Genomic DNA, 15,595 nt, shown 5'->3' with positions numbered 1-15,595 from the left:
GCTGGTCGAGGGAAAGGAGGTTCCAAGATGGCAACGGCTTAGCAAGCAGGCTTTGGAGCTCCGCAGATTACAGGACTGTAATTAGCGTTGATGCCACCCAGGGAAGTAATTTTTCCTTTTTTACTTCTCTGCTTTTAAACTTACCAACCTACTGAGATTCTAACAGCACCTTCTTGTCTATACTATGAGAAAAATCTTGGGCAAGTTCTGTGAAGCACAAGCTGGTCACCATTTGCACGCTTCTCGTCCAGGGCAGAAAAGTCTACCAGGAGCGCCACCTGCTCATGCATGGAGAGGGACTTGTAGTCTCAAAACATCTGGAGGGCCAAGTTTGCCTATTGCCTGCTCTACATTTGACATCACCAAGAAGCGGCATGGCCTCACAACAGATCAACGAGTATACCTGAAGGAGCGTCTCCACCCCCATCGTTCTACCCAGACGCGGAGGTCCAGCGCCGAGGGCCTTCTGGCGGTTCCCTCACTGCGAGAAGCCAAGTTACAGGGAACCAGGCAGAGAGCCTTCTCGGTGGTGGCACCCACCCTGTGGAACGCCCTCCCATCAGATGTCAAAAGAGATAAACTACTACCTGACATTTAGAAGACATCTGAAGTCAGCCCTGTTCAGGAAAATTTTTAATGTGCAACATTGTAATGTATTTTTAATCTCTGTTGGAAGCCGCCCAGAGTGGCTGGGCAGACCCAGCCAGATGGGTAGGGTACAAATAATAAATTATTATTATTATCAACGAGATGCAAGGATGGACCTGCAGGCTTTCATGGATGCGATCTGCTTCCTGGCCCATCATCCCTGACCACTTGGTTGTATTAGCTAGGAATGATGGGAGTTGTAGTCCTCAAACATCTGGAGAGCAGAGTTTGCCAATGCCTGATGTAGAGGATTGTCTGCACAGGCCATGCTGAAGCCACGGTTGCTTATATTGCTGTTCCTGGTGGCAGGGGAAAAGAACTGTGAGAGAATCATCCTGTTAGAGGCAGAGCAGGCTCGCAATGGCACCATGAACCAAAACAGCTCTTGAGGATAAAAGACATGACAAAGCATGTTCTCCTTCATGGAGAGCACGGGTTGCAGTGGGGTTAACCAGACACCCCTCTGTTGCTGGGCAAGTTAGTTTGGATGGCCACTGTTGTGATTGGGCTCCTCTGGTTGCTGGGGAGAGTTGGCTGTTGCCAACTTTGATTTGACAGCCTTGGTTTATGTATTCCCAGCGCGCAGCATTGAGCATCCTCTTTTCTCTGAGCGCATCGCATCACCTGCCCTCCCTCCCTAATTTTAGGGCGTTTTTTGCATTTGACATTCCTATGACTGTCATGGAGTTGCCTGCTTTTGAGGCAGGGGCCTTTTAGGAATTTTATCCATTTGGCTGGTGCCATTTGGTTTTTGCCTACTGCGTGGCATATTGTCACAACTTGTAAGGCTGCGGTTAGGCATTAGTTTTAGAAAATTGGTTGGTGGAGGGGTATGGATTGGCTGTGCCTGCCCCTCCAAATGCTGCTGCTTCAAGGCTATTCCATTAAAGGAATCCAGGGGCTCGCCATGCTTTTGTCCGAACCCCTGTCAAGGGGCTAGGACCACGCAAGAGCCCCTGGGAGCATTTGGGGAGAGGTGAGGGTCTGGTATCCATGCACGCTCCATTTACTCCCCATAAAATGTTTTCCCTTACTGACTTTGCAGGCTTGCAGATGTCAGTTCTGTCCCTGGGCGGGGACAGTCGCAACCAATGCCTAAGCAACCACTCACATTTTGCATTTTAATAAAATTGTGGCCAAAATTATGCCAAAAACCTTAAACAAAATTACGGTGGGAAGTGTGAATGTATTAGGGGTGGCTTGGGGACCTCAACACGCAATGCTGCATTATACAGGACAGGAGGCAATTCTGTGAATTCTATGATTCTTCAGCGTGCATCTGAGGCCCTCAGCAGCAGCAGAAGCTGCAAGGAGGGGGGAGGAACAGGCGACTGAGGCTCCAAGCCCTGCCCATGTGCTCCAGCAAGCTCCGCCCTCCTCCGTTACATAGAGCCGGACAGATCTGCTTTCCCCCCTTTTCCTCTCGAGGCGCAGAGAGGTGCCGAGGACCACGGATGAGACGCATGCGCAGCACCAGCCGCCACTGGAGGGGCTGCTGCTTCTGCGGGGCTCGGGGCGCTGGCTGCCGAAGCAGCATCTCTGCACGGAGGGGCCAAGGCAAGGAAGGGGAGTGCTGCTGCGTCGGCTGGCGAGGCCGGGCGGGCGGCTCTCCGCAGCAGCTGGCAGAGAGGTACGCCGACTTGGCCGCCAGCCACGCCGAGGCGCTGAGGCTCGGGGAGGAGCGTGAGCGCCAGAGCGGGCGGCTGCGGGAAGAGAACGCGCGCCTCAGGCTGGAGAACCGGCGCCTGCGCAGGGAGAACCGCAGCCTCTTCCGCCAGGCTCTGAAGCTGCAGCCCTTCCAAGAACAGGAAGTCAAGCCTGGAGAGGCGGGGGGAGGAGGAGGAGGAGAAGATGGGGAGGCTGCAGCAATCACCTCCCGGGAAGGAGAGGAGCTGATGCAGAGTGGTGCAAAGAGGGCACGAGTCGGAGATGGAGACAGAGGGGATGCGCCCGACATAGCCTGATGAAATCTCCCAGCAGCGTAACAAAAGGAGAGTTGGATCTGACAAGACTCCCTTTTCCTTCTTCGCTCATCCTCCGCCTCTCCCATCGGAGAAACTGATGCCTGAATCTGGCACCTCCAGGAGGAAAACTGCATCAGAACTTAAACGCTTTCAATTTTTTTTGGCATCTTGGGTGGGAAATCAGGCTCTCTGCACACCCCACCCCTCACGGGGATCCCTCCCCATTTGTACCTTTCCCCCCTCCCAGGCAAAACAAAACCTTCTGGTTGCCTGGTTTCCAGAACCTACACCCTCCCCCCTTGTTTACCTGCTGGCAGGAGGATGTCTTTGCCACCTGCCTTGTCCCAAAAGTGCATCCCTTGGGAGCCTCTGCTGATGCAAGGAAGCCGTGATCAGCAGAGCACCTGCCTGCAGCAGCCTCAGAAGCTTGGGATGGCATAAGGAAAAGACTTACTTGTCAGTCTTCAGTTTAACAGCCGTCTTTGGAAGGCTGGAATATTTGCTGAATTGCTGGCCTTAAAACACATTGCCTCTGGGATTAACCAGTCTTTGAAAGGCTCTTCAAAAAATAAAATTTGCGATGCACTGGATTGTTCTCCGTTGTACGTTTGTAATTGGTCCTGTAATAGCTGCCAGCTTTGCAGTCCAAACTCCAGGAATGGGTTTGATTCTTGGGGATGAGGGTTGCTGGCTAAGGAGAGGCTAGTTTGCAGGATACAAAGCTGGGCTGCAGTGCCTATATACATATGTACCTGGGAGTAAGTGTTATTAAACCCATTGGGTATGTTTAGGAGTGCAGTCCAGTTTCTGTTGTGGGTATGTTTGTTTTTTGGTGTAAAAAAAATGATTTGTCTTGCAGATACTATACCCTTTTAAAATGTGGCTCTTTTGGGGGGGGGTATTATTGGGTTATTGCTTTTATTTTTATTTTATATACTGTGGTCTTTTTATGTGAACCGTGCCCCAAGACCTCTAGATATAGGGCGGTATATAAATTCAATTAATCAATAATGATGTATCCAAGTTCCTGCAGCAGAGAGAGCCCACCTGAGTTTTGAAGTGAAGTTGGTGCAGCTGTATTTTGAAGTTGGAAGTCCTGAAAGGCTGATATTGTAGAACCCTGTTTGATATATATTCAGCGAGCCACAGCCACATACAGCTCATATTTATTCATATGTATTCACATACATTTCAAGACCATGGTTAGCTTATTTTTTATAAGGTAGGGCCCTTTGGCCAATGTATCTGTGGCTCAGGTGTTACCTGAATAGGCCTAAATCTACCATAGCTGATTTAACAGTTATGGAGATTATTCCATAACGCCATGTTCTTTAGGTCTCTTTGCACATGCTGAATCTGTAAACTGAACAAAAAATGTTTTGTTTTTAACAATGGTCTAAACTGGCACATTTCAGCCTAAAAAGGATTTCTTTGTCCTTGGCCATTGGAACACTTTACCACCTCATAAGCGTGTTTTCATTCTTGGGAGATGCTCCCCCCCGATGTGTCCAGCTTCCAAGAATGTGTGTTCAGAATTACATTTCTCTCTGGGGGGCTGGTGCAGCATCAGCAACGGGTTATGAAGGAGCATTTCATGCTCTCACCTACACACCTTTCCTGCATATAGGGCACTACTGGGGGTGGGGAGAGGGGGGGATAACAGCAAAGGAAACGCCATCCTTGCTGGGCCACAACTAAGGAGGCATAAACGATGGCTGTTCTTCTTCCAAGGAGCAGCCCATGCTTTCTCCACACCATTTGTGCTCCCCTGGGCTCGGCTTTCCTGCTCCACAACCCTACTAAAGAGCGGAGCGTACAGGCTGGTGGATCTTGAAACAGGACAGTAACTCCAAGCAACAAGCGAAGGACAACTCGCCTAATCCGACTCAAGACGGCTGCAGAGTCCTGCAATAGCCAGGACTCTGGGCAGGCAGGAAGCACTGGCAACAGTTAGTGTCACAGCTTGGCATACATCAGTTGCCTGGGGCAGTTCTAGAAAGCTGGACTGCCACCAAAGGAGAGACATCGAAGTGGGTCACCCCACATCGGGGTGGGGTGAAGCCAGAGCCAGGGCTCTGTGGTTACAGTGGTTCAGGTACATATCCAATGAGCATGTGGATAGCATAGGGACCAGGGCCTTAGGCAGGCAGGCAATAGTGGGAATACCCACTGCCCCAACTTAGGTGAACACCAGCTGCGGGGGGGGGGGGGCTTTATAAATCCAGCCTGCCTGCCTGCCCTGGCAGAGGGGCTGGCACCAAAGGGGCCATCATCCCCTTTGGGAGTTGATACCTCGGGGTGGGACGAGGGCGTGGGCCAGGCCCCTTGGGGGGTGATCTGAAAAATGTGCCCAGAAGGAGAACCTGGCGAGAGCAAGGGGACCAGTTCACAGCAGGAGGCAGTAGGGTAGGGGAGCCCACAGCTCCAACCTGGGGGAATTGCAGTCATCCTACTAGCCAGCCCTTCAGGTCAGCTCAAAGCAAGATCTCCCTGATCCATGATTGCTGGTTGCCCAGTATTTTGTCCCACCCGCTGGGGGTCTTGTGGGAGCTGCCCCCTGCCTCTCTCCACCAGGCCTAGGGCAGGGCCCTGGCAGACTACAGCTGCCTCCAAGGACTGCCAGGCCTCTTCTACTGGGTAGGAAACCCAACCCTGGGCGTTAACTGCAGCCTTGGAAGCGGAAGCTGCCCAAATGGTCCAAAACTGTTTCAAAACTGATTTAATCTTTTTCAACAAATATTAACTTTCAGAGGTATTCCTGTTTGTTTATTCTTTTCCCTTGTTGTCAAGTTTTACTAGTCTTTTTGTAAATCCCCAACTTTTCTTAACTTGTTTTGAAAGGTATTTTTGCGAGATGTGCATGGGAGGAAAACGGGGGGGGGGGGGGAGTTGCATCAATTACAGTGATTCACATATATATCCAATGAGTATGTGGATAGCAAATTTTGAGTCTCTCTTTGTATGGACTGAAGATGAGAATGGCCCCTCAGCCTGAGTTTGATTCCAACATGCCCCATAAGCAGGGACACCACCTCAGTTCTTGAGGAAGTTTCATTCTGAAAAGCCTTGGCAAAACTGCATAAAGAGCAGTGATCGTATTTTGGAAAACAGCCCCAGGAAACCCTTTCAGGTGGTTCGTAGTCTAACAGAACCACCTTTGACATTTGGGGTCCTGATGTTGGGAAAGATTACGCGAACCAGGAAAATGGGACGACAGAGGACGAGATGGTTGGACAGTGTTCTTGAAGCTACCAATGCGAGTTTGACCAAACTGTGGGAGGCAGTGGAAGACAGGAGTGCCTGGCGTGCTCTGGTCCATGGGGTCACAAAGAGTCGGACATGACTAAACAACAAGACATTTAAAGCTTTATATTGCTCACATTAGGCCTGTTATGTATTTAAATTTGGTTGTTTGTTAACCAAAGTCTAGCAAGTTCTGTATTAATCTCATGTGATTGGCTAATGGTCCCAAGGGAGTTATCTAGTTAAGTAGAGACTTCATTTGATGTAAAGCAGTGACTTTTAGAATGCACTGTGAACACTGCTAAATTGGATAGTGCTGGAATCCAGAATCATCCACATTTTATTTGTATGCAGCCTTGCCATAGTTGGGACCATGCTCAAGGTGATGTACAACAGATGGCTTACACAAGAGCAAATACAAAAGTCAAATGAAAAAACACATCAAAAAGTACACAACCAAATGGAAACAATTTCCATAGAAATCCTAAGATGCAAAACCAAAGATACAGCAACAATACATGCTCTTGCACTGTAAACTGTACAAAAAATGTTAACAACAGTCTAAAATGGCATAATTCAGCCTAAAAAGGTTTTGTCTTTGGCCATTTGAACACTTTACAACCTCCTAAGCGTGTTTTCATTCTTGGGAGATGCTCCCCCACCGATGGGTCAAACTTCCAAGAATGTGTTCAGAATTACATTCGTGTAATGCCGGCTTCCACGCCCCCCTTTCTCTCGGGGGGGGGGGGCTGGTGCAGCATCAGCAACGGCTTAGGAAGGAGCCATTCATCCTCTCCCCTACACACCTTTCCTGCATATAGGGCACTACTAGGGGTGGGGAAGAGGGGGGATTACAGTAAAGGAAACAACATCCTTGCTGGGCCAGAACTGAGCAGGCATAAACTGAGCATGGCTGTTCTTCCAAGGAGTAGCCAATGCTTTCTTCCACACCATTTGTGCTCCCACTGGGCTCAGCCTTCCTGCTCCACAACCCTACTAAAGAGCAGAGCGTACAGGCTGGTGGATCTTGAAACAAGACAGTAACTGCAAGCAACAAGACAAGGACAACTCTTGTAATCCTTTGCTGTCTAGGGAAGCAAGGAGCACTCAAGAGTGAGGGGGCAGGAGTGATCTGCTGGTTCTGTCACCAGCTCATAAAGTAAAACGGGAAGAAGAAGAAAAGAAGGGATGGTGAGCTTCAGGCCCAGGGGTCCAATGCTGCCCCTATCCACTCTCTGGTATGCTACCCAAGGCTACTTCTATCCCCGTCCTTAGCCACCCAGGCCCCAATTCCTCCTGGAGTGGTTTTGTCTAGCTTGCTGGGCTGGGTAATGGAGAAATGCCCGTGTGTAGAAACTTCTGTATGGCTGGAACATTGCCTAAAGATTAATATCTATTGCACTGCCTTTGTAAGCACCCCCACACACACACACACACAGTCAACTATAAAGGAATGTGGCCCCTCAGGCTTTTTTTAAAAAAACCTTCCTAACCCTTGAGTCAACACCACCAGTCTGATATTCCGGCAGTGGTCAGAGGTGGTGAGCAAATCTATTGCATTTTCTTGCTTGCACCCTTTGCCCTCCTTTTGGAAGATTCTGTGCCGGGGGGTGGGGGTCATTCCACTTCTGGCATCTTTTCCCACCTCTTGGAGCCAGCACGGGGTAAGAAACTGTTGCACGCTCTTTTTTTGCCTTGCCTCACCTCCAAAAGCAGTGGATCGCCTTACCCTCTTTAGAGAAAAAGAGGATTCTTTCATTTTGAGCGTCCATAGATGGGGGACGGCCATCTTCGCCAGAGGCAGGGGGGGGAGAGCATGGCTCCAACACGCCCCGGGGTGGGGGGGAGGGGGCAAGGGCAAGTAGCAGAGATCAAAGGCACCCCAAGTGCAGACTGTAGCGCCCTTCTGGCACCCCCCTCCCCAATTCAGAGCCTTGCAAGTCTGCTCAGTGTGCGGATGTGGCATAAAAAAAAGTCAGCTGGCTCGGTTGCTTTCCTTGCATTTTGAAAGACGCTGCTGCAGGGCACCTGTTTGTGCCTGCTAATTTTCCTGCGGAAGGTTCCACTTCCAGTGCGATGGAGTCAGGCTTGACCCCCCCTCCCCAAGCCAGTGCCAGCCGCCCCCAGTAGTACCGCAGAGTAGTAGGGCCAGCACCCGGGGAGCTGAGCGCCTGCCTCCCAGCTGATGGGCCATTATCTCACCCCCTCGTTGGGGACACCCAGTGAGCCCCCCCCTTCCTACACCACTGCCGGGAGGGCTGCTACTGTAGGATTGCCAGCTCCCCCCAAAGTTTCAATGGGAATGGTGTGTTACCTTAGGAAATAGCTACTCTAATATCTATTCTTATCTAACTTGTTGCATTTTAAAGTTATTTTGTTTGGGGGAGGGACAGGACTCCCAACAGAATAGCTGGATCAGGCTGCACTGGGGGGGGTGCACTAGGGTACACGATCTCAGGTAGGATTTCCCCTAAAACTGGGGGTGATAAAACAATTACTGAGATGGCGATAGGCACAGCAAAGAGGACCTTCACCGGGAGACTCTTCCATGTAGTTCGTAGTGCAACAGAGACTACAGTGGGGTGCAGGTACCAAGCCCAAGGAGAATGTGACTACCTAGTCTCTGTTCACATGGACTGCTGGGAATGAGAACATCCCCTCAGCCTCAGACTACAGCTGCCTCCAAGGGCTGCCAGGCCTCTTCTACTGGGTAAAACCCTGGGAGTTCCAACTGCAGCCTTGGAAGCTGAAGCTGCCCAAATGGCCCAAAACTGTTTAAAAATTGATTTAATTCTTTGCAACCAATATTAACTTTCAGAGGTATTGCTGTTTGTTTCTTCTTTTGCCTTGTTGTCAAGTTTTACTAGTCTTTTTGTAAATCCCCAACTATTTTTAACTTGTTTTGTAAGCTATTTTTGCAGGAAGAAAAACGGGGCGCGGAGGCGGGAGTTGCATCAATTACATTGGTTCCGGTACACATTCAATGAGCATGTGGATAGTGAATTTTGAGTTTCTCTTTGTATGGACTGGAGATGAGAACGTCCCCTCAGCCTGGGTTTGATCTGTCTTGACTTTTCAATTCCAACATGCCCCATAACAAGGGACACCACCTCAGTTCTTGAGAAAGTTCCATTCTGAAAAGCCTTGGCAACACTGCAGAAAAAGCCGTGATTGTATTTTGGAAAACAGCCCCAGGAAACTCTTTCAGGTGGTTCGTAGTCTAACAGAACCACTTTTGACACTGGGGGTCTGGTGAGGACTGCAAGATCAGCTGCAGGCAATTTACGAAAAAACCTGACAGCGGTTCAAATGCCTTAAAGAGCTCTACCGATTCCACCTCTAGATCCCAATGGGGGCCCCCGAATGGTATACACACACCATCCCTTCTAGTTACATGGTCAAACCAAATGCCTTCCTTGAGAGATGACCCAGACAAGTGCCACCGCCAAGTCAGCGCCATCTTCTCTACTCATATACCCACCTGGGCAGACATCCACGTTCTACTAAATGCCCTCTTTAATGAAGCAGAAAAGGCAGACATGCTAGCCAAAGCGGGCGAGGCGCTGGAACTCCCAGACTATCAGGCTGGCAAACCCGCAAGGGTAGAAGCACTCACAACCCAGATCTTAAGGAACGAACCGTCTTGGGACTACAACACCACGGACGGGACCTGGTGTTTGAATTTATTCAAAAAAGCCATATTGGACGGCATAAAAGCTGCTGGTCAGCGCACCGTCAATTGGACAAAGGTCCAAACAGTGTTACAGGGACTGAACGAACATCCCTCAGATTACTACACCAGGCTGGTATCAGCTATTAAAACATGGGGAGGGATAGACCCAGAAAACACCCAACACGAGGCTATTGTAAAGGGCTTCTTTAAAGACCAAGCTAACCCAGACATTAGAAAGGCTCTCAACCTCCAAATCGGTTACGACGGGAAAAGCATAAGTGAGATCCTGTCAATAGCTAAGTCTGTGTACAACTCCTGGGACAAGAGGAAACAAAAGGAGGCCAAGCAGGAGAGTGAACACATGTTAGCCTTGAGTATGGAACCCAACTCCTACCGGGGTAGGGGTACTGAACGAGGAAAGGGGGTCCGGGGAGGACCCCCTAACTCCTACAGACCATGGGGGCCCACCACAGGAGGATAATTGCCAAGAGGAGGGGCACATCAAAAGGTTCTGCCCATATCTCAACGCAGGAGGCTATGGCGGGCAGGAATTCAGACCTCCCTATGAGAAAACCACCTATGCCCCTTTCCCATCCCATCCTAATATAGCCCAGGGATAGCCTACACCCTATGCCCCGCAAGCGTCTTCTGCATCCTATGGCCCGCAAATACCTCCGTCTCAACCGCCCCAGAGCCACCGACCGCAACCAAATGTGAGACCTCAGATGCCCACCTTAAACCCACCTAACTCCCACCGAGTCAACACTATCGCTCCACCTATGCACCCGCCAAATCAGCCACCTCCTCCTCTGGACATCATGAATCACACATCAAAGGGAGTATTAGTCTCAATGGACAAATGGAGTATCTCTGAAGGGGGTTCCACCCTACGGAATATGAATGTACATGCAGCAAGAGTCCAAAGAGCATTTCCGATTGGTTGGGAACTAGAGTATCATTTTTGAACAGGTGACAACAGTAGCTAACCAGTTACCTCTTTCTACTGCGCAAACAGAAGAACTTGGGGGACCTGCCACTGAGGAACCAGCAAGGATTTCTTGAATTGCAAGTACAGTTCCTGAATGGGAAGCTTCATAGGAAAAGACCAGGGCTGGGGCTCAGCCCCATAATGGCCAGGGCAGCCAATTGGAAGGGAGGCAGCAGATACAGACCCACAAGGAGGAGGGTGGCCTTCATCGCCTGCCGCTCCTGCCTCCTCCTCCCCTTAAGGAGTTTGTGGAAAGAGCACATTTGTCCCTAGAAGCAGGAGCATCTTGCCCAGAGGCTAGTGGTGCCAGGTAAGAGGCGGAGGCTGTGTGCGGCAACTCCTGGCATCAGCTCACAGCCCTCACCTGCCTCCATCTGCTGTGGCCACCGTGGAACGAAGCCTTCCTTGGGAGCCTCTGCTGATGGCAAGGAAGTCGTGATCAGCAGAGCACCTGCGGGTAACAGCCTCTTCTACTGGGTAGACACCCTGGAAGTTAACTGCAGCCTTGGAAGCGGAAACTGCCCAACTGACCCATAAGTGTTTAAAAACTGATTTAATCATTTTCAACAAATATTAACTTTCAGAGGTATTGTTGTTTGTTTATTCTTTTCCCTTGTTGTCAAGTTTTACTAGTCTTTTTGTAAATCCCCAACCATTTTCAACTTGTTTTGTAAGGTATTTTTGCGAGATGTGCCTGGGGGGGGGCGCATCAATTACAGTGGTTCACGTATAAATCCAATGAGTATGTGGATAGCGAATTTTGAGTCTCTCTTCACATGGACTGGAAAGGAGAACGTCCCCACAGCCTGGGCTTGATCTGTGATGGCTTTTCAATTCCAACATGCCCCATAAGCAGGGACACCACCTCAGTTCTTGAGGAAGTTCCATCCTGAAAAGCCTTGGCAACACTGCAGAAATAGCAATGATTGTATTTTGGAAAACAGCCCCAGGAAACCCTTTCAGGTGGTTCGTAGTCTAACAGAACCACCTTTGACATTGGGGGTCTGGTGAGGGCCACAAGATCTGCTGCAAGCAATTTACAAAAAAACTGGGGACTTTCTTGGGTTCCATGATCACTACAGGTGGTGACAGCAGTCACAAAATTAAAAGATGCCTACTTCTTGGGAGAAAAGCAAATACAAACCTAGACAGCATCTTAAAAAGCAGAGACATGACCTTGCCGACAAAGGTCTGTATAGTTAAACTATGGTTTTCCCAGTAGATATGTACAGAAGTGAGAACTGGACCATCAAGAAGGCTGATCGCCGAAGAATTGATGCTTTTGAATTATGGTGTTGGAGGAGACTCTTGAGAGTCCCATGGACTGCAAGATCCAAAATATCCATTCTGAGGGAAATCAGCCGAGTGCTCACTGGAAAGACAGAAACTGAAGCTGAGGCTCCAAGACCGGTCAACTCATGAGAAGACTCCCTGGAAAAGACCCTGATGCTGGGAAAGATGGAGGGCACAAGGAGAAGGGGACGACAGAGGACAAGATGATTGGACAGTGTTCTTGGACCTACCAACATGAGTCTGACCAAACTGTGGGAGGCAGTGGAAGACAGGAGAGCCTGGCATGCTCTGGTCCATGGGGTCACAAAGAGGGAAGATCCCAGCTTGAAAGCAGAGCCAGGAGAATGCCACTGTTCCATCTAGTCAAGTTCTATGGGATGAACTTCACCTGTTACCTCTGAGGGTGTGAAGAGGCTTTCTTGGATGAGTGAAACCAACCACCTCTCTCCTTGCCCATCCTGGCTCCTAAAAGCCAGCCAGGCTGGGCTGGGCAATGGGCTCCGGAGTAGCATGGGAGAAGGGAGCCTCAATTGCAGTTGTCAGGGCAGGGGGCAATACAGAGGACACGTTCTACCCATGACAGAGTCTTTCCCATATCTGCATAAAGAAGCAGTTATTAAACCCGTTCTTTAAAGCTGTAATCAGAGAAAATGGCAATATGGAACCAGTGGAAAGACATCTCTCAGCAAGTTCCGTTTCGAAAAGCCTTTGCAGCAGTGCAGAAATGCCAGTGATTGTATTTTGGAAAATTGTATAATCGGGCATTTCATTAGCATATGCAACTGAAGGCAGTTGATATAGACTGATCCATCCAGAAAATGAGATGCTCAGTGTTGGGTAATGTGTGCTGAGCTTTTTATTTTTAGGGCAAATCCTAATGGTCTTTCATTGTCTCTGAGGAGGGTGTTCCTTGCACAGTTCATAGTCCTTCACAGAAAACCTTAGCTCACCTCAAATACATAGAAGACGGTACAGTATGTACATTTGGGAATTGGGCTAGATGATCCTTGAGGTCCCTTCGAACTTGACAATTCAGTTTCTAACTGTAAGGGTAAGAAGACGACTCTGGGTTAGGTATCTTGGCATAGTTTGAAATTAAAATAGTCTGTTAAACCATGCTTTTTGATGTGATCCTAAGGTTATGTAGCACTGTTAGATCGTTTTTGTTTGGCAAAACTCAGCTTGTCTTTAAAAAATCTTTTTCTGTCTTTCCACAGGCCATGGGGGAGAAAGTAAGATGATGGATTTTTCGGAACTAGCTGACCTAACTGGAAGAGTCCGTGACCAGAAGGAGTAGTAGTACCAGGAAGAATGGACCAAATTTAAAGACTATTTAGTTAAATATGTTAAGTTAAATTAATTGGAAAAGCTTGCAAATACCAGATAGGCTTAGGATTTAAATATGTAATGGGATGAATTAATATGTTTAATGCTGAAATGGAAAGACAGATGTTAAGTGATTAACTTAATTTTGTAAGAATACTGGTTTTGGAAAACTTTTTAAAATAATATACACTGAAATTCAATTTGGGGGATACGAGAAAATAACTTAGTCTTAATAAGGTTATGATGTTTGTTTGTTTACTTGTTAGTGTGTTAAGATTTATTGTGGAAAATCAATAAAAAAAAATGGGGAGAAAAAAGGGGGAGAAAGTCTTTTAAACCACTTTGTAATGTGAATATAGACCTAGCCTAAGGCAGCAGAGGGCGATCTTAACATAGCAGTGGCTGTAGCTGAAAAGAGCAAGCCCGGTTTTCACTCACTCCTTTTTGGCTGGCAGGAACACGGCACTTTGAAACTTCTTAAAACTGTGGGTTGGTACACAGTGATTTTTAAATGTACCAGTAAAGGGGAATATGATGTGCATCTTCCCAGGCATTGTGCTGCTTTCCAATGCATCAAAATGCAACCACGCCAGGGGGTTATGCTGCAGCAGAAGCAGGGGGCCCCATTTCCAGCCAGGGGGCCCCATTTCCAGTGGGGGGCAAAGCTAGAGGCAAAAGGTGACAGGGTGATGAATGCAGAAGTTGCCATTGTCCAGAAAGCTACTTTATATACACACCCCAACACTCCTCTCTATCAATGCAGCCACTTGTCAAGATTCCATTTTAACGGACCAAACCACATACAATTGCTAAATATGGGTTAAATCTGCCTGTGGCTTTATAGGGAAAAAAATGTTTGGGGGCGATGCTCAACAATAGCATGGCCCAGTGAAACATAATTACTTCAACGTTTATGATACACAACTGTTAATTCAGAACAAACCAGATTTATTCCAGGAAGAAATCTTAGTGGACCCAATCCACAATTGCTCCATTAACAATGACTACCAAAAGATACTCCCCATCTAGGCACTCAGGTACCTAGACATTTCCATTCTAAATAGTCAAAGGCTTTGTACGTATCTATTTTGGGGCTTGGCACAGTATCAGATAGGCTAAGACATTTGGTGTGATGCTGGAGACTCTTTGAGAGTCCCATGGACTACAAAAAGATCAATTTCCTCCATTCTGAAGGAAATCAATCCTATGTGCTCACTAGAAGGACAGATCCTGAAGCTGAGGCTCCAAGACTTTGGCCACCTCATGAGGACACTCCCTGGAAAAGACCCTGATGTCGGGAAAGATGGAGGGGACAAGAAAAATGGGATGACAGAGAATGAGATGGTTGGACAGTGTTCTTGACCAACTGTGGGAGGCAGTGGAAGACAGGAATGCCTGGCGTGCTCTGGTCCATGGGGTCACAAAGAGTTGGACAATACTAAACAACAACAAGGCCTGTTATATATTTACATTTGGTTGTTTGGTAACCAAATTCTAGAGAGTTCTGCAGTAATTCTCATGCTATTGGCTAATGGTCCCATGGGAGTTATCTAGTTAAGTAGAGATTTCATTTGCTGTAAAGCAATGACTTTTAGAATGCACTGTGAACATTGCTAAATTGGCTAGTGATGGAATCCAGAATCACCCACATTTTATTTGTATGCAGCCTTGCCATAGTTGGGACCACGCTCAAGGTGGTGTACAACAGATGGCTTACACAATTACAAACACAAAAGTCAAGCGATAAAAGCACCATCAAAAAGTACAACACCAAATGGAAACAATTTCCATATAAATCCTAAGATGCAAAACCAAAGATACAGCAACAACACGTGCTCTTGCACTGTAAACTGTAAACTGAACCAAAAATGTTAACGGTCTAAAATGGCATAATTCAGCCTAAAAAGGTTTTGTCTTTGGCCATTTGAACACTTTACAACCTCCTAAGCGTGTTTTCATTCTTGGGAGATGCTCCCCCACCGATGGGTCAAACTTCCAAGAATGTGTGCTCAGAATTACATTCGTGTAATGCCTGCTTGCACGCCCCCCTTTCTCTTGGGGGGGGTGCTGGTGCAGCATCAGCAACGGCTTAGGAAGGAGCCGTTCATCCTCTCCCCTACACACCTTTCCTGCATATAGGAAGAGGAGAGAGAAGGATTACAGCAAAGGAAACATCATCCTTGCTGGGCCAGAACTGAGCAGGCATAAATGATGGCTGTTCTTTCAAGGAGCAGCCCATGCTTTCTCCACACCATTTGTGCTCCCACTGGGCTCAGCCTCCCTGCTCCACAACCCTACTAAAGAGCGGAGCATACAGGCTGGTGGATCTTGAAACAGGACAGTAACTGCAAGCAACAAGACAAGGACAACTCACCTAATCCTTTGCTGTCAAGGAAAGCAAGGAGCACTCAAGAGTGAGCGGGGCAGGAGTGATCTGCTGCTTCTGTCACCAGCTCATGA

General features: G+C 48.2%; 2 protein-coding genes across 2 annotated transcripts in view; one reads left to right on the top strand and one right to left on the bottom strand.

The window, feature by feature from the left end:
- PTGR1 (prostaglandin reductase 1) overlaps window positions 1-15,595 on the bottom strand; it is a 213,155-nt gene that overhangs the window by 62,405 nt on the left and 135,155 nt on the right. The gene's annotated exons all lie outside the window — the stretch shown is intronic.
- Window positions 2,024-3,202, top strand: TUSC1 (tumor suppressor candidate 1). The gene has a single exon (XM_081894888.1). It carries the CDS (start codon window positions 2,103-2,105, stop codon window positions 2,610-2,612), a length of 510 nt encoding a protein of 169 aa, XP_081751014.1. The 5' UTR covers window positions 2,024-2,102; the 3' UTR covers window positions 2,613-3,202.

Source organism: Podarcis melisellensis (assembly GCF_964234715.1).
Source record: "Podarcis melisellensis genome assembly, chromosome: 17".
NCBI lineage: Eukaryota > Metazoa > Chordata > Lepidosauria > Squamata > Lacertidae > Podarcis > Podarcis melisellensis.
This window is presented reverse-complemented; position numbering and strand designations above follow the sequence as displayed.